This window comes from Vicia villosa, unplaced genomic scaffold (genome assembly GCF_029867415.1).
Source record: "Vicia villosa cultivar HV-30 ecotype Madison, WI unplaced genomic scaffold, Vvil1.0 ctg.000879F_1_1, whole genome shotgun sequence".
Classification (NCBI taxonomy): domain Eukaryota; kingdom Viridiplantae; phylum Streptophyta; class Magnoliopsida; order Fabales; family Fabaceae; genus Vicia; species Vicia villosa.
Window position 1 is genome coordinate 207,015 of NW_026705396.1, and position 19,126 is coordinate 226,140.

General features: G+C 31.5%; 1 protein-coding gene, 1 long non-coding RNA gene and 1 pseudogene across 3 annotated transcripts; 2 read left to right on the forward strand and 1 right to left on the reverse strand.

The window, feature by feature from the left end:
• The first annotated feature begins 2,378 nt into the window (after nt 1-2,378).
• Nucleotides 2,379-5,924, forward strand: LOC131631881 (uncharacterized). The gene is made up of 3 exons (XM_058902649.1): nt 2,379-2,544; nt 3,136-4,071; nt 5,464-5,924. The coding sequence occupies exons 1-3, from the start codon at nt 2,539-2,541 to the stop codon at nt 5,743-5,745; spliced, it is 1,224 nt and encodes a 407-aa protein (XP_058758632.1). The 5' UTR covers nt 2,379-2,538; the 3' UTR covers nt 5,746-5,924.
• Nucleotides 5,925-8,932: 3,008 nt separating this feature from the next.
• On the reverse strand, nt 8,933-11,507 carry LOC131631875 (uncharacterized). Of its 2 annotated transcripts, none has more exons than XR_009292852.1 (6): nt 11,407-11,507; nt 11,023-11,291; nt 10,765-10,927; nt 9,682-10,028; nt 9,513-9,579; nt 8,933-9,302 (listed from the first exon to the last, which is right to left on the reverse strand). It is a non-coding gene; the product is annotated as an uncharacterized LOC131631875 (long non-coding RNA). The 2 variants fall into 2 exon arrangements; XR_009292851.1 differs by having other exon boundaries at nt 9,513-9,584.
• A 5,710-nt stretch (nt 11,508-17,217) lies between these two features.
• LOC131631871 (1-aminocyclopropane-1-carboxylate oxidase homolog 3-like) lies at nt 17,218-18,432 on the forward strand (annotated as a pseudogene).
• Nucleotides 18,433-19,126: the final 694 nt, after the last annotated feature.

Here is a 19,126-nt window from a genome sequence, read left to right on the forward strand (position 1 = left end):
TATACTGAATCTTCTAAAGAAAGTTTCTTGATCTTATCTTTATATGATGTACTTATGATCTGAAGTAGTGAACTTGGATGAGATCACTTTCTTTTCTTTGTTCTTCTTAGTATTTATCTGATGAGTAGTTCATAAACTACTTTGTTGGAATAGCATGAAAACATCAGAGCCAATATGAACAAAACTTTGTCATTCAGAAATATTAACAGCAACTTTTCTGAAGAACGACGCGGGACTTCTTAAAACAAATCTGTATTTGAAGTAATATAACTGATTTGAGGAGTGAGAAAGAAACCATATCACATTATGAGCAATAGTGTTAGAGTCTTTCAGAATAGAACAATGTCTTCAGATATTAATGCAACAACGTATATGAGGAACACATCTTGATATCAGAACATAGAATCATGATAACTAGTTTGTATTTCTGATCAATATCAGCTGATCTTGACTATGTCATCAAAGTAACGAGTAATAACTCATCTGACGAACATATCTTGACATCTGATCTTGAAGCAACAACTTGCATTTGATGTAGACTTTGTTTTCTGATCTAAAGCAACAACTTCTTGTAGACCTATTTCTTCTGGAGACACTTGATACTTCTGAAGCAGCAACTTTTTGAGAAGTACACAGAAGATCCCATGCTGATTAACATTCACCATTCCATAAAACTACTGATGTTTCTTCAGAAGTAGAAGCGAACACTCTTTCTGAAGACAACATATCTGATGATTCTTTAGACAACAGTCCTTAATCATAAAGAGCTTTTGATCTGCACACTCAAGAAAACATTAGAAAAAAATTGTTTACATATAAAATATATGTATTGTTATCATCAAAACTTAAAGATAAAGTGCAGAACCAAATCTTGTTCTAACACTCCTGAAACCCATTAAAGGAAACCTGGACCTCAATTAAGAAAAATAATTCACAGAAGGGGACAAAGCATCCATAAAAAGGATGCAGATCCTCTTGACAATATCAACATGTGAAACCAACCTGTTAAAGGAATGCCCTGCTTCCATATTATCCTCCTCCAATTTCTTAGCACTATCAAAGTTAGAAATTATTTAACCAGTTTGGGGTCCACCCAACAATACATATGAGCCTACACCGGTTCCACTAAGCCCATGTGTCCCTATTTAACCATTTTTTCTTGGTTGTCATGAAAAATAAGACGATCCTTAATCTCTATGTCACTAGGGTTCCTACCATATGTCGCTTTAAAAGTAGTGATAAAATAGAAAGCTCGTCGCTCATCTCAAGCCTCTATAGCCGCATCCGAATTCATATAAGATCTGATGGAGGAAGCAAGACGAGTAACCACCTTCCTTAAATCTAGATATTGGATTTCCCTTCTCCATATTCTTCAAAATAATCATTAGTCCTTTGTTAGAGGCATTGAGGGATCCATCACCACTCTCTGCAGATCAACATTAACTTATAGGATATCAACATTTAAAACATTTGGATTCTCATATAATGTTGATAATGAAGAATCTCCACCATCAGGCTCATTCATTATGTTCTCAAGAATATTTTATATGCTTGCCATGATAAATACAAGAAAGCTAAAACAACAAATGTAAGGTAAATGGACTAGAAATGATATCTGACTAAAAAGTGAAACGAATGAGCAACTAAGAGCAAGAGGAACTTGAGAATGAGGGTGAACAAAGAAGAATAGACCCAAATAATAGGGAAAAATAGTAATGTCGAAAATCACTAGAACTTAAGAGAAGAAGAAAGAGTTTGCGAAGAAATATAAGGTCCATTTACGGGAGATAAGAAAAATTGTTTAAAAGATCACGACAAACTTTATATAATAAAGCTAGATGAATCAAATCGATACTATAAAATAAAAGAAAGCGAAAGACAAAAAATCAACGAGCGAAATTACACATCGAAAATCTAATGACACTTAAGTGCACTCGAGAATCTTAGGGGAAAGCGCCACATCTTAACCTATGAGTCTAGGACCACGTGTAAAGGAAACTAGTGAAATGTCTCAATGATTAAACTAACATTTAATGCAGCTTGCAGCTTTGCCAAGTATCTTCAACTAAAAATACCCAAAGACTTCCGATACATCATAATTTCTCAAAATGGTTCAACAAATACACATTCAAAATAAAAATAATGTTTGAATATAAAATAACTTTTAGATAAAAGAGGTGATGCACTGTCAACCAATCACCACCATGTATCCAATTAAATAATTTTTTTTTAATAATATGACATATTAATGATTCTCTATTGGATGATAGAGTAAAACTATTTTACATTGTGTCAGTGACTTTTTAACTCTCTCTTTTAATATTGTATCATTTTAATTATAAAATATTATTTTAACCAAACACACCCTTATGCAAAAAGTAAAAGAGAATTAGAAAACATAACGGTTATGGTTATTGAGATTCATCCTCAACCCTGATTCCTCTCCTAAATTTAGCCACGTTTTCCTGCATCATCATCACAATCAGCCATGCTCTCTATCATATCCACACTCATCCCTTAGATCTCACATCACAATCCATGTCGGTTAGTTTCTCTTTCCCTCTTCCCTTTTTTCTGAAATTATGTTATTATTATTGAAATCAATTATCATTTCTTATAAATTTTCAACTTTTTTTTTATCATTGCATTATTTCTGTTTGTATTTGTGTATTCCGTTTGGATCGTACATTGCAAGTATATATTCATCTGAAATTTTTGTGTTTTGTTCATTGGATTAGACTATTTTGATATCAATCACAAGAATTGGAAAACAAAATTAGGTTTTGGAAATTATTTTGTGCCTTTATAAAGCACGGACACCATACACGACACTGACACGTCGATACTTCGATACTGATAAGTATTTTTTTCCAGAGGTGTCAGGGTGCTACAGGATAATAAAACAATGAGTTAAATAAGTTTTTGGTCTCTATAAATATTGCAGTTTTCATTTTTAGTCCCTCTCTATCTTTAGGCAACTGTTTTTAAAAAAAGCCCGTTGCCAAAACCAGCTAAAACCGTTGCCAAAACCCAGGAGGGACTAAAAATGAAACTGCAATATTTATAGGGACCAAAAACTTATTTAACCCTAAAACAATTGATGACAATGATTTTTTTTTGTAAAATTTGTGGTAGGTTATATCAAGCATGGAGGCGCCTAACGCTGACGTGGACCTTTCGCCGGAGAAGATTGAGAATGAGAAAGAGGGAGGTCCAATGTTCCATTGTGATTTACATGATACAGAAATAGTTCACAAGCTTGCTCAAATGTTCCTGCCAGGTTTAGCCTCTGCTTGTGTTGATAACACAACTGGAGATCCCTTTAGCACTGCTGGTTCAGTTGCGGATGATTTGAGGAAAGAAATGATTGATTATCTTACGCAGAGAAGTGAATCGTTTGTTGCTGAGACTGTTATATTTGACGATGGTGCGGATGGTGAAGTCTCGGATCATCCTTTCGATATTATTTCTTGTTTTGTGGATGACTTTGTTAATTCGAAGAGGAATTTGTTGAGTCAGGTTTCGGGATGGTTGCTGAGCGATAAGAGAGAGGATAACATAGATGATTTTGTTCAGGAGATGGAAACAAAGGGTTTTTGGTTGTTGGATAGAAGAGAAAAAGTTGCTGAAAATTTGCTTAGGAATGTTGATTTCAAGAACTCGTTTCATTGTAGCATGAGTTTTATTAACGCGGAAGAGCTTGCCAACCATGTTGATGATTGCAATTTCAAACCCGTTATCTGCCGTAACGAGGGATGCAATGCGAGGTTTAGCGCTGTTTATTTGAAGGAGCATGATTCAGAATGTCTTTTTAAAGTAATTCCATGTGAGCAGAAGTGTACGGATAACATTGTGAGACGTGAGATGGATAGGCACTGCATAACTGTTTGTCCGATGAAGCTTGTGAATTGTCCTTTCTATGCAGTCGGTTGTCGATCGGCTATTGCACAATGTAGCGTTGGAAAACATTGCTCAGATGATCTTCATTCCCACTTATTGCATTTGCTTAAAGGGATCCACAAGGATGCATCCGGCGGAGATCTTAATCGACGAGTAGAGCGAATTGTACAGGTTAGTCGATAATAACCATAGAGACATAGGATGTTTTTGGTTTAACTAAAACCTTGCGTGACTGAAATTCAGTACTATTTTTATTATTCAACATTTCAATCTTAACGTTTTTTGTGTTTAAAAACATTCTAAATACTTGAAAAGATTTCCAATTTAACTATTGATGGACTGTTAAAGGAATACTGCCATTTATTTTCATTAATGAATGGGGATCAATTAACAATGTATTTGTTTTCGCGGTGACAAAACTGTTATCACGTGTTCAAGCAAAAGCTTCAGATAGTAGTAGCTTTAACGCTATCACCCGTTCAACATTTTATCACCACAGAAACAAAATTTATACTAAATAGTAAGTTTTTTAGTATAGGCACTAAGCATCTTTCTGCTTACCTTTTTTTTTTTTGTTTATTCTTGAACACCATAAAAAGTTTTCAAGGTTCACTTATCATTCTGAACTTCTAAGTGAGTTGTCAAATATCCTTGTACTGGTTTTCAGTTTCAAAAGAGGTCTGAGAGACTAAGACCTTTTGTAGGAATGTGGAGGGTGGGTTAGAGTCCCGGCAAATCAGTTTAAGTAGTCCCCAAACACTCAAAAAGTTGATACTTCTTGAGCTAAGGCTCAGTTTGGATTACTTTCTTATTTATGTGAGCTTATCTATTAAAATAGGGTTATGGTTCTTCACTTATATAAAATTGCTTACGAGCTTATAGATGTTCATTAAATGAGAGAAGATAAAAATGTGAGACAGAGAAGCTAAATTCAACTTATATGAGAATCTTTTATTTAAAACTTCATAATTATTGAAAGATTATGTTAATATTTATTTTACCATAGATGCTTTTTCCATGTCGGTTAAATATATGCTAGTTTGTTTTACCATTGGTTGTGGCTTACTTCAACAGCCGTATAAGCTAATGCCACAACTTCAGAAATGTCCAAAGATTGTATTTGTCACAATTATTTTTTATGCATTGTCAATGTTAGTTGTTTTGCACTTGCATCTGACAGTCCTGCTTATTTGAAACTTTCAATACTTATGAGTGTATTAAGTTTGGTTATTTGTGAAGTTCGTCGTGACAATTCTGCTTCAGACGTGACAATTCTACTTCAGATGTGACAATTCTGCTTCAGATCTCAGATTCAATCACGTTCTCAATTTCTGTTGAATTTCCTTTATGTATGACTAAAAAATATTTGCAACAGATAAATCCAATAACAAAATTTCTTGAGAATGAATTTGTTTTTAATACTTAGTTTGTTAGGCTTGATTTGTAGCAAAAATTGTAAGATTTTACATTAGTTTCCATTTATCTTTCCCATATCATTTTGGAAAAAGATACCTGAATTTTCTTGTCATAATCAATATTCAATTTTGTTTTGTCTTGTGTTAGGCATCATCAAGCAATAGGTTAGCAGAAGCCCGCGATGTAAGATCTCTAAAAGCTATTGTCAGAGATCTTGAAGCTAAGCTAGGGCCTTTGGAAGTCAGTGCCATAGAGAAAACTAGTGCAGAAACAGTTGCAAAGAATGAAAATAACGAAACCAAGGGTGGGGCACAAGCTTCAACTCCATCGGATAAAACCGAAGTAAATGCTACACTGAATAAGAATGGTGCAGAGAATGCCCTGAATAATGAAGTTAGTGAGCATAAGGAAAATGAAAAAAAAGGGTAACGCAGAGAATGAATGAGGAAGAAGGATATTAGAAAATGATAACTTGTAGGTTGGCATACAAATTTTTAGTTGAGAAGTTTTGTGGTATGTTCAGTTTCTTAATCTTGGTGAGATATGTTGATTTCTTTCTTATTTGTTAATCTTTTGCATCATTCATATTAGTAGAGCCCTTTTTGTTCTATGATTGTGCATTTCCTTAGGATATTTGTTCAATTATATCAAAGAGATGAGTCATAGGCTCAAGGTAGTCAGAATCAAGATCCTACATAGGATTGGGGAGGGGTCACAAAATCGTGAATCGGGGAATCGTAACATGGATATTAAGATCTTACCAATTTACAAACTTATATATACTGCATATTTATTCATAAATATGCTTAAGAAACATAAATTATTTATAAAAAACTTCAACTTTCAAATCACATTCACAATACTTTTTAATCGGACAGTTCTACGATCATGATTCGCAATTCTGCCTACCATAACCATGCACATGTTAAATTAGGAAAAGGAGAGAAAGCATGAGAGAAAGAGCATGAGAGGATCCAAATCCGATGTGATTGTGGGATGAATATGTCATTTACTTTTAATAAACATGTCTTAAATGTGCTTTACAATTGTATTGTGAACCAAATGCCTATTTGTATCAATGTCATGCTTCACATGGCTTGACTCTGTAGTTTGTGTGTGACACATGTGAGAACACGTGTTTTAGGGCTTGTTTGATTTGGTTTTTAAAAACTCTTTTTTAGTTTTTAAAAATTTGAAAATTGAAAACCTGCTTGATTAATCAGTTTTAAAATTTCAATTTTGAAAACAGTTTTTAGAAAACTAGTTTTGAGAACTAAAAAATCGAAAGTGGTTTCAGCTATTTTGCTTTTCTATTTCAAAGTTTTCAAAACTTAAAAAACACGGCACGTTAGTAATACTAGTAATAAACCCGTGCGTTCGCACGGGTTCTGATACGGGACGCGCATTTGTTTTAGATGTATATTTTTTAATACAAAAAAGTCTGGTACCCGTGAAAAATAAGAATTGAATGTATAGAAAAATATCTGGTACCCGTGAAAAAATAATAATTGAATGTATAGAAAAATGTCGGGTACCTCTGAAAGAAATAATAATTGAATTTATAGAAAAAATTTCGATACCCGTGAAAAAATAATAATTGAATGTTTAGAAAAATATCTGGTACTCGTGAAAAAATAATAATTGAATGTATAGAAAAATGTTCGGTATCAGTGAAAATAATAATAATTGAATGTTTAGAAAAATGTCTGGTACCCGTGCGTTCGCACGGGTACCCGTCGTTTTTGCGCATTTGAATTGAGAAAAATAAAAGATATTAATAAAAGACTAATGTCTGGTACCCGTGCGTTCACATGAAATTTAACCTGATTACTACGGTATTGATGTGTTACCCGTGTGTTCGAACATGTACTGGTGTAGACCGTGGAATTATCACCAGTTTGATTTTGAAATTCAAATAAAATGGAAAACAGTTAAATTATTAAAAAGAAAAAATAAAAAAGTAGTCAAAGATAAATTTATAAGTTAATTAAATCAAAGTTTTGTTAATAAAAAAGTTTAAACACCAATTTAGAAAATAAATAATTGTGAAAAGTAGATAAAAATAAAATGTATTTCTCAAAACTGGTTACCCGTGCGTTTACAAAGTACTGACATTTACCCGTGCAGAGTATTGGTAGGGTACACACGCTTTTGATAATAAAAAACAAAATTATTAAACCAAAATAAATAATTAATTTTAAAAGAAAAAAGTATGTAAAAATAAACATAATTGTATTATCTAAATAGTTTTATATCAATAATATATATTTTAATTTTTTATATTTTATTGTTACCCGTGTGGGCGCACGGGTGTTTGTGTATTACACGCGTGTTCACACGAGTATTGGTGTGTTACGCACACTTTTCTTTTCAACGTAATAAAATAATTTTAAAAAAATAAAATAAAATAAAAAGGAAAATTGCCACCCAAAAACAATTTATTATTCTTAAAAGAAATAATAAATTGGTTTCAATATTTTCTTAATATATAAATATATATTTTAACTTTTCATAAAATTGTTTTACCAAACTTTACATCAATAATATATAATTCAACTATTCATCAAATTGTTTTAGCAAAATAGTTCTCCACATATTTTTAAAAAATACTTAAGTAAACTCGAAGTGATCTTATATGTGCCATTTACTATTGTTTTGTAAAATTAACGGTTAAATAAATTTTTAGTTCCTATAAATATCTCAAATTTAGTTTTTAGTCTCTATAAAAAAAGTCGACTTTTCGTCCATATAAAATTACTTTTGTACTCACTTTTAGTTCCTGTAGAGGGACTAAAAGTGAGTGCAAAAGTAATTTTATAGAAACCAAAAATAGACTTTTTTTTATAGGGACTAAAAGTAGTTTTTAGTAATTTTATAAGAATTAAAAACATATTTAACCTAAAATCAATTAGCTTATTGGATTTGTTCGGCTGTAAAAACTTATAAGTTTAGTAAATGTCAAGTTTATTCTTTATGTATTTGTTTTCATTAAAATGTAAGAGATATTGTTGAATTTGTATTTTAAAGTGGATTTGATGTAATGAGAGTCTAAGTTAGATATCTTAAACTTTATCTAACACAGTCAAGATCATTTTTATTGTGAATGTGCTTTTTCAATGAGAAATTTGGTCCTGTAAATCATGCAAGTAAAGCAACAATTGATTGATCTAGATCTCATGCTTTTCCATATCTCATTCTCAATGCCTTTGTGATTAGTGCCATTTCATTTTTCAGTTGGAATAAATTGATCGCCGGAAGAGAATGGAATGGCTTGCTCCCCTAACCTAAATGAAACTATATAGCTTTTTATTTGCATGATTATTGTTAGTAATTTATATGAGATAACATCTCATAATAATATTTTAGAACATGTTGGTATATCTTCCATGGTCAGTTTTTAATGTTAGAGTATCTTCTAAGATTAATTTTCAAATTTTATAGTTATTGTCATGATTTATCTCTATTTATTTAGGATAAGTCTTGTACCTCTGCAAATAGGGATTAATGTTTAGTCTTTTACATCAAGTCAGTATCAACTTATCAAGTTATTATTATCAATAATATTAGAAGTTATTATTTATCACTTCATTTTATCTAATAATTGATTAAACCACAATTCAAATAATTCCAAGATTTTATCTAGAATAGGCAGGTAATGCCTTTTTTTAGTAACAAATAATTGATTAAACCACAATTCAAGTACATGATGTACCAGTAGGAATATAGTCACAATCCAAGAAACCAAGACCGTTCATTGGCACATCAGGTTCAACAAACTGTCATACAACTTGTGACCCAACCGACTCAGTGATCACACGGTTTCCACGAACTTCAGTTTCGGAGATGCTCACACCTTGGTTTCTGGAAATGTCTGAGATGTCGTCGTAGTTGAGAAGATCGACAGCTGTGTTTACTGCGGCTGTTGATTGCATGACAGAGGCGGGATTTCCTTTCTGGGTTTGTCCTAAGGTTTGATTCTCGGTTGCCTGCATGAGAGATGCGTCTCTTAGTTTGATGGGTTGTGATGCTAATTCTCCGGAGACGTTGAAAACGCCACCGTATTTGATATCTTGATGCTTCTTAGACGATATAAAGTATTGAAATATGATATAAAGTAATGAAAAAAACATCGATTGATCATCTTCGTCAATAAAAAAGTATCGCAGCTCAAAACAAAATTGCACTACTTGACATACCTGCATAGCTACCTCTATCTCTCCTTAATGGACTTTCCACATTTGTACATAGTTACCTCTAAATCTCCTGAACTAAAAAAGAAAAAAATTAGATCAAAACAACATGAACATGGTTTAACAGTATATCAGTGGCAGAGTAGAACACCCCAACGTAATCTCACTAGCTTACCCGGATTTGTTTGACAAATTTTAACAGTATATAAGGTCATGCAAATGTCCTTATTGCTGCAAAGTTGATCCTACATTGCGATAGTAACTTGGTTGATTTCTAAACTGCTTTTCACAACCTCACTTCACAAGTCTGTTTGATAGACATGAGCTAGTTCTAGATTTATAATTTAAATTTCAAGTTGATATTAAATCCAATTCTAGATTCATAATTGGGTTGCCTTCATAATTTCAATGCACCACTAAGAATGTTCACAACCTACAAACAGGCAACAGCCACACATCCATGTCATTTTCATATGCCAAAAGCAAGATCAAGTCCCACATCAGCATACAACCATCTCCAACCTATATAGGACAAATGCAAATTGCAACCAGATCAATACCTCATCATCATGCGTACAAAACTCTCCTAAAAAAATAAGCCAAGCACCAATATCAAACTTATCCAAGTAACTTCATGAGTCTACACTATGGGCTAAGATTGAAACCAAAATATCAAGGTGCAAAGAAAAGTGTTGGTCAGACATGTTGTTCATGTAATCACCAAGTTTCAATACACATCAATGAAATTCAAAGATTATGCAGTGTAAGTGTGTCAAGTTGGAAAAGTCATGTAATGTGGTTAAAAGCTTAAAAAACACACAATGGAACAAATCCAAATATTCAGCTCCAAATGCAAGGCAATTCAATGAATGTTCACAAAGCAATGTTAAAAAATAGACACATCATGACTCAAACAGTTAAAAAAACCATGACAATATACAAAGCAACTCAGGCTAACTTAGTTCACGGGTCATGCGTACATTAGTTGCCATGACAATACATTTTTGACTCACCTTAATGCGTATATTAATAAATTAAACAGCCAGCAAAAGGAGTAACTTAAATTTAAATTAAAAATGATTAGTAGCAAAATTCAAAATCCAGTAGGGAAAACATGAAAGTGAAGAGTAGGAAAAATCGACAAAATGTCAGCATAAGTTTCCAAAACATGTGTATCAACTTGTAAGCTTTTAATATTCAATTGTATCAAAGCCTATAAGGTATATGTGATAAAATTTGTAAACGTTTATGAAGTTACCAGCATCAGAAAGACATTTCACACAATTCACCACAAAAGTGGTTGCAGATTTGGGACAACATATCATATGCACTTCCAGGCCACTCTCTGCTGAGTTCTCTTACAGTAGTATTATCTTAATCTTTTCTTTCACCAATCTTAAGTTGATTGAAAAATCTAAAATCTGTTTAAAAATAATTCATAATGTAAAAAATAATTAAACACCATAAACCTTGATATTCAATTTTGCAGCATTGTAAAAATGAATGAAACACTTACCTGATTTCATAGGAAGTGGGCTTGAAGCCCTAATGAAGGTGCTGTTACCTTAAAGGGTGGCATTGAGTTAATTGTCGAAGACGGAATTCGACATTGATTATATTAGTATAATTCACAACCAACATAAGATGAAAAGTAAACCTTCAAAAAATTATTTATAACCTGCAATGCAACACATCTCTTTATGTTTCAAATGAAGTGAAGACCTTCAAAAAGCTAACAGAAGCTACCGAAACAATTTGTTTCGTATTTTTTGCAGCTTCGTATTCCTGAACAAATCATACAAACACCCCATAGTATTACATAGAAAAAATATTGAACAGTGTGAAACTTATTAATCGGTAAACCAAATTGACCCTTCAGAAATTAACGAAAGATTAAGACCTTATAACGTTTAAATTTCAAAGCTTTATCAAAGTGGTTGTTCTACTTGAAGAATTATCCACAGTCACTCTGCAAAAAAAAACACAAACATGAAATTCAATTAAGTTCCAAACAACAACAATAGAAGATTCACAATTCATCATTAGGGTTTATGTAAAGGAATCAGAATTTTTAAGGTGAATGATTCAAATCATGGGCCTAATCTTTACTACAAATCACAAATAAACTTTGGTTCACAGTAAAGAGAACCTGATTCACATTTTTTCACTGCAGCAGAATACATAACCAAAACCCTAAAATTCCATCATCATCATCCTCATGTATATAAATTTTCCAAAAACAATGAGAAGAAAGAAAAAGAACTCAGTTCATATTCAGTAAATAGGATACAACACAAACATTCATGAAACCCTATTTTATCATCATCTTCCTCATTTTTTACACAAACCCTTCAGAAAATATTGAGAGAAGAAGAGAGATTAGAGAACTTAAAACACGATAAACAAAGAAAGATCTCACCGATTTGCTGTGACTTTGAGCGTCACCAACATCATCATCAATTTCTCGACCGTAACAGTTAGCAACAACCATCAACGGTTCAAAATCAACATCATGATATCATCAGCAAACGTGTTCATCATCGTCATCAACATCATGTTCATCTGCTCGGAAATCATCAGAAGAACGATATCAGAGAAAGAGAGACAAAAGAAAGAGGAAGAGGAAGAGGAAGAGAGAGGTAGAGAAAGAGAGAGAACGTTTTTCAAAATAGAAGCAACCCTAGGCACATAAAGTAGAAGCAAAAGAAAAGAAAAATGGTTAAGGCATCCACGTGGTTCACTAACAAAGCAAAGGGACAGTTCGGTCTTTTCCAGAACATTTAACTTTCTTATATTGTAGATTTGCATTCTTCAACTATCAACTATCAAGCAATTATTAGAAAAGGCAAGCACACTTACAATATTGCCCATCTACTTTTAAAAAAATACACTACAAAAAGGATAATTTTGTCTTTTCATAAACATTGATTTATTCCACCTCCCACAACATTTCTCACCTTGCCACCTGTATTACCCAATAGATTTTAGAATATTTTTACCTATCTTTTGTTTTGTAAAACACCCAAAGTTGGAGATCTTTTACCAACTTTGTCTTTTCAACTCTCTCTCTTTCTCTCTCTCACGAAGCTCACTCTCTCTCTTTCTCTCAAACACAAGCTCACTCTCTAACCAAAACTCTCTCTCTCTCTTGAAGCTCACTCTCTAACCATAACTCTCTCTCTCTCTTGAAGCTCACTCTAAGCAGCACTCTCTCTGAAAAACCAAGGTAAACTATCTCTATGCTCTCTCTCTTCGTTTTTCCTTTTACACATGTGTTTTCTTGACGTTTTCGTTTTTGTTTTGGTTTGATAATGAGTGTTCTTGACCTTTCCAACAACATCATTTTATTTGGTTTAACGTTTCTGTAACTTCCTTTGCTTCAACTTCATTTTCAAAGGTTGAAGCTTTATGTTCCATGACACCTATATGACATCAAAGGTTGAAGCTTTTTGTTGAAACTTTTTTATGAACATCATTTTGTTTGGTTTAACCTTTTGTTTCATGAACTTCATTTTCAAAGGTTGAAGCTTTATGTTCCATGGCACCTATATGATATTAAAGGTTGAAGCTTTACGTTCCATGACACCTATATGACATCAAAGGTTGAAGCTTTATGTTCCATGGCACCTATATGACATCAAAGGTTGAAGCTTTATGTTCCATGGCACCTATATGACATCAAAGATTGAAGCTTTTCGTTTAAACTTTTTTATTAACATCATTTTGTTTGGTTTAACCTTATTGTTTCATGAACATTATTTTTTATGAACATCAAGAAGTTATAGTTCCTTTGCTTGAACTTATAGCTCAAAGGTTCAAACTTTAAGTTATAGTTCATTTGCCCTAAACTTTCTGGTATATTCTTTTCATGTTCAAACTTTCTGTTATATGCTTTTCATGTTAAAAAGTTTTTGTTACTTTCTTTGCTTGAACTTATAGTTCAAAGGTTCAAACTTTAAGTTCCATCATACATCTATTACATGGATGTTGCCATGGCTTTGCATCTATCATTTTATTTTGGAATGCTTTACTCATCCATCAAAGAGGGACGCTGATGCCATAGGATTTGAGGAAACTTCTCCGATAAAGTATTAAAAATTATATTATCAAATAAGTTTTCTTATTTTCTATTCTCTAAAAGAGTTCTCAAGAATTAGATTGCCAAACATTTTTATTCTTAAAAACAATTTTTAAAGGAGAGTTTTCAAAACTAAAAACTAAAACTAATTCAAACAGGGCCTAAGTATTTTCTTCTTTATACAATCTTACATATTAGAGTTTAGTAGCGATCCTTCTAAAAGTAACTTTTAGAAGACCATAATTGGCATGTTTGTTTCAGTTTAAAAAAAATAGATTTTTTTTTTGTAATTTTTAATAGATTTTTTAAAATTATTTTTCAAAATATTACAACTTTTTTTATATTCGTTTTTTCTAAAATGAAACACTAATTTTAACCTCTTATAACATAAAATACATTATTGAAGACCAAACTTTAGTCATAATCGCTATTTTTTTTTAAAAAGTTGTATTTTAAAAATGGTCTTTATGAAAATTTATTTGAAATAACTTCCAAATTAAGTGATTTTTTGAAATTTTGATATCCAATTTTTTTCCCATAAATCTAATACCTAAAATCACATTTTAAGAATAACTATTCAAATAAAATTTTCATTTGAAACTTTTATAAAAAAAATTTTTATACATTTTTTTTTAAACTAAATTTAAGTCAAAATCTCCTTTTGAAACCAATGGTTTTAGAAAAAGAGTCTTCTAATATATTTTTGGGTTTCATTACAAAAATCATTAACTTGTGGCACTGAGTTTTATGTATTTTCAATAATTGAATGTGATGTTTGATATGCGGTAATGAAAATTGTATCGGTATATTTTTGTGAAGGTCTAGGAGTAGGGGTGTCAATTTGCATCTGTTAACGGAGATTACTGTGAAAAAATTATCTGTTCGAAGTTTCGAAGTTGATGATTTTTTTGCACGTAGGGATGGAGATCGAGGAAAAAGTTCCCCTTATGATACTTTAGGGCGGGGATTGGGGAAGTATCCTCCGCCCTGTGGATTCCCCGATCCCAACCATATTATTTAACTTTATATATAATTATATAATTTTGCATGTTTTTTATGAAAGAAATTTAATATATTAGGAAATGAAGAGCCATCCGTGGATATTTTATTTTTGTTTTATTGTATAATGTATTGTTTCACTATCCAAGTACTCAACCCTAAAAATGTGCACCTATTACATACTGTGTACACACTGTCTCATATACTTCTTTTTCTCCATTCTATTTGTCTCATCCATTCCCCACCTCCTTTGAGTGAATGTTTCAATTTAATAAATTTGCGACCCTTTAAACTGATTACAATAATTTTCTTAAATAGATAAAGCATAAAAGTAACCGTCGACGGTTACTAATATCCCACGTTGGGAATTCTTGTGAAGCTCTTCCCCAAACTTTCCCCACGTTCTGCTTCATGACTCGTAGTTTGAAAACTCCTCTTGCCGTCATTTTATCAAAACTTGTCTACGGTCGAACCGAATTCCCCAGGTGTCGTCCTTGCTGACCCTTTGGAAGTGTTTCACCAGTTCCGTTGACAGCCCCTCACTTTTATGGTAAAAGAAGACTATATTTTTAAATATATTTAATAATTAATATGTTTAATTATATATGAATTAAATACATTAATTATTGAATATATATAAAATAAATTTTATTATTTAGACAATCACATCAAATTTACAATTTTATTGGGAATTTTCCTTTTATGTATAAACTATATTATATTAATTAATTAGAGTGCTTATTAATTATAATCATGAGTTACATAAATATTTAAGAGCACTTGAATAAGATAAAAATAAATCTCTTTTTCAAATCTAATTTTTAATATACAACAATGTTAATTATTTTATATAAATTTTTTATTATCTATTGTGATTCATCTCGGACTCGAAAGATTTGGCTGCATGTATAAGGCATAATTAATTTATAAAAAAAATAGAGTTTAATAGATATCCTCTAACTATTTTAATCTCCACCGGAAATTCCCAAGAGATTCTTTCATTACAAAATTTGAGTCAATTGGTTGGTTATTGATTAAAATAAAGAAAGATTGAAAATAAAAAAATAAAACATTTCTCCTTATTATCATTGATTAATATAATAATAATAATATTAAAAAAATTGAACTTGTAGGTTTCTATTATCTAACATTTACTAATCAATGGACCAAATTGACCAATTTGTTCCTCGCACAAATTGTATTTAAAAAGGAAAAATGGCATTTTCGTAAACAACTAAATACAACACAAAGTTTTTTACCTTTTTCAACAAGTGTTAGATTCCCATTGGTCCAATTTCAAATTTCTCTCTCTCTCTCTCTCTCTCTCTCTCTCTCTCTCTCTCTCTCTCTCTCTCTCTCTCTCTCTCTCTCTCTCTCTCTCTCTCTCTCTCTCTCCTCTCTCTCTCTCTCTCTCTCTCTCTCTCTCTCTCTCTCTCTCTCTCTCCTTCTTCTTCTTCTTCTTCTTTCTCTTTCTCTCTGTCTTCTCTTTCTTACCGTTGTCGCCTTTTTTCTCCCTTGTCTCTATTTCTCTTTCCTCTACTACTCTCAAAAGGTATATTTTTTCCTATTATATTGTTCTTTCCTCTAGATTACATTATTTCTTATGCATTTTTCTGTGTTAGATGTTCATACCATAGACATGTAATATGATATGAAAAAAATTAGGGTTTCCAACAAGAAAATGGTGAAGGTACACCACTTAGATATTTAAGACATGGAGCACGAGAGGTAGAAGATCAAAGTGATGGAGCACGGGGAAGAATCGAAGACATTTTCTTTTCTCTTTCCCTACCATTTTCCAATCTTCCCCTTTTAAGATCTTCTGATTTTAATGAATTTTCGCTAACTTTATTTTGATTGTGTTATATCAGTAGGTTTTGAATCTTATATTGGGGAAGGTTTTTTGACTCAAAATCATCAAATTTCACCAATATTATATACCAAGTGTTTTTTCATATTTATTTTGCTTATTGCTTGTTGTTTAGTTTGAGGTTACACGGGCTTTGAAAAACGTAGCATCTGAAACTTCTAAGAACACTATTTCTTACTCTGTTCATAGTTGGATACAACTTAGATCTATTCTTAGATCTTGAAAAGAGTTTATGGGAAAGAGTTTATGAGAATATATCTTGAATTAGTATTTAATATTCTTAGATCTATTCTTATTATTTATGGTGACCATATTTATTTTGCTTATTGTTTGTTGTTTTCACAGGATTTACATGTGGTGACCATATTTGCTAATGAGGAGAGAGAGTAAGTAAGTGTTGAGTTGATTGCAAAGTTCCTGCTATGAAGAATGAAATTTACATGAAAAATAGTCTTAGATTGTGGGGACACACTGTTGCTTCTACTGTTAGATGAGAATTGAGATGATGTTGTAATGTTGTTCATAGTTCATAATTTTTTTCTTTGTTTCTTAAATATTATTTTCTCTAAATGATATCTTTGGAATTGTTTAGTTTATAGTTTTATTCCTAGCACTCACTTCATTTCATTTTCAAACGACTGCATTCTCTCAATCATTATAAACTTGTATCTCAATCAGTTTTGATAATTTTCTATTCATTGTGTTTTATAAAATGTTTGATGCATATGTATTTCATATATATTTGATTGCATTAACAACTCAATATGAACTGCAATAAACTCACATCTCATGGAATGATAGGTATTAACAAGATTCCAAGCTTATTCCATCACCAACCTGACAAATATCAAAAATCAAACAACAAAAACCATGTTATTCCTGTCATATACCTTGCAGATGTTGATATTAAAGATCCAATTATTCACCAAGGTATTGCTGACAGAATCAAGGAAGCATGCGAAACTTGTGGTTTTTTTCAGGTTGCTAATCATGGAATTCCTTTGACTGTTCTTGAAGAAATGAAAGATGGTGTTAAGAGGTTTCATGAGCAAGACATTGAAGTCAAAAAAGGTTTTTATACAAGATATCATAGTAGATCTTTTATTTATATTAGCAATTTTGATATCTATAGTTCATTAGCACTTAATTGGAGAGATACTTTCAATTGTTACTTGGCTCCTGATACTCCCAAACCACAAGATCTGCCTGCAGTGTGCAGGTATGTTTGTATGCCACATTTTCCTGCAGTGTGAAGTTAATCTACTACTTACAATATCTTGCCGCATATTATTTTCTTCTAATTGCTTACTTATTCTTGCATTGCAGAGATATACTACTTGAATATGGGAAGTACATGACGAATTTATGGACTATACTGTTTGAACTATTATCAGAGGGTTTAGGTTTAAACCGAAACCATTTGAATGATATGGAATGTGCTAAAGGAATAATTGCTCTTTGCCACTACTATCCTCCATGTCCTCAACCAGAATTGGCTATTGGAACACCAAAATATTATGATAATAATTTTTTCACAGTGCTTCTACAAGACCATATTGGTGGCCTGCAAGTTCTTTATCAAGATAACTGGATTGATGTTAAACGTGTACCAGAGGCTCTCATAGTTAATGTTGGAGATCTTATGCAGGCAAGTTTCCTGCATACTTTTGTGTTTATTTCCAAATTGAGGTATAGTCAATACTAACTATTTGTTGGTTTGAAATGTAGCTTATAACAAATGACAGATCCAAGAGTGTTGAACACAGAGTACTTGAAGAATCATGTTGGTCTAAGAATATATGTTGTATGTTTTTTCCAAATAGGTTATAGGTCATCCTCAAAAGTCTATGGACCTATGAAGGAGCTTTTATCAGAAGAAAATCCTCCCAAATACAGAAAAACCATAGTTGCTGATTATGCAACATACTATGATAAAGAGATTGGATGGTACTTTTGCTCTTACACATTACAAGATTTGAATTGTGAATCATTATTTTAACTTAGAACCTAATTTTCATACTACTAATATCTTATTAGTAAAACTTTTTTTAAATGGTTAATTTTCATTTTATATATGCAATTTGGTCAAACTTCTTTACTTCACATTTTTTCGTATCGTTCAAAAAATACTACACCACAATTAATGCACCCGAGCGACAGCACGGGTCTCTGACTAGTAATGTATAGTATTATACTCCCTCCAGTCTCACAATATGTGACATCTTTTCTATTTTTATTTATCTCAAATTATTTTTCCATTTTGAATATAAATATAGCATTTATTATTTCTTTCTATTATTAATAATGTTTGTTAAACTCTATTGTTAAACTCTCAAATTAAAATGTACTATATTTATATTCAAAATGGAAAAATAATTTGAGACGACACAGATCTCTGACTAGTAATGTATAGTATTATATTCCCTTCATTATCACAGTATCTATTATTAATAATGTTATTTTAAATTACATTTATTTTATCATTGAAACAACACAATTAACCATTGCTTTAAAAAGTATAAAAATCTATAAGAGGATACCTAATATGAGAAAAAAATATTATATAAAAACATTTATTATGAAATATGTTGTTTTGTACAAGCTATTTTTATAAATTCATCCTCAAGTAATTCTTATATAAAAAAAAATATTTAAATATATTTAATAATATTC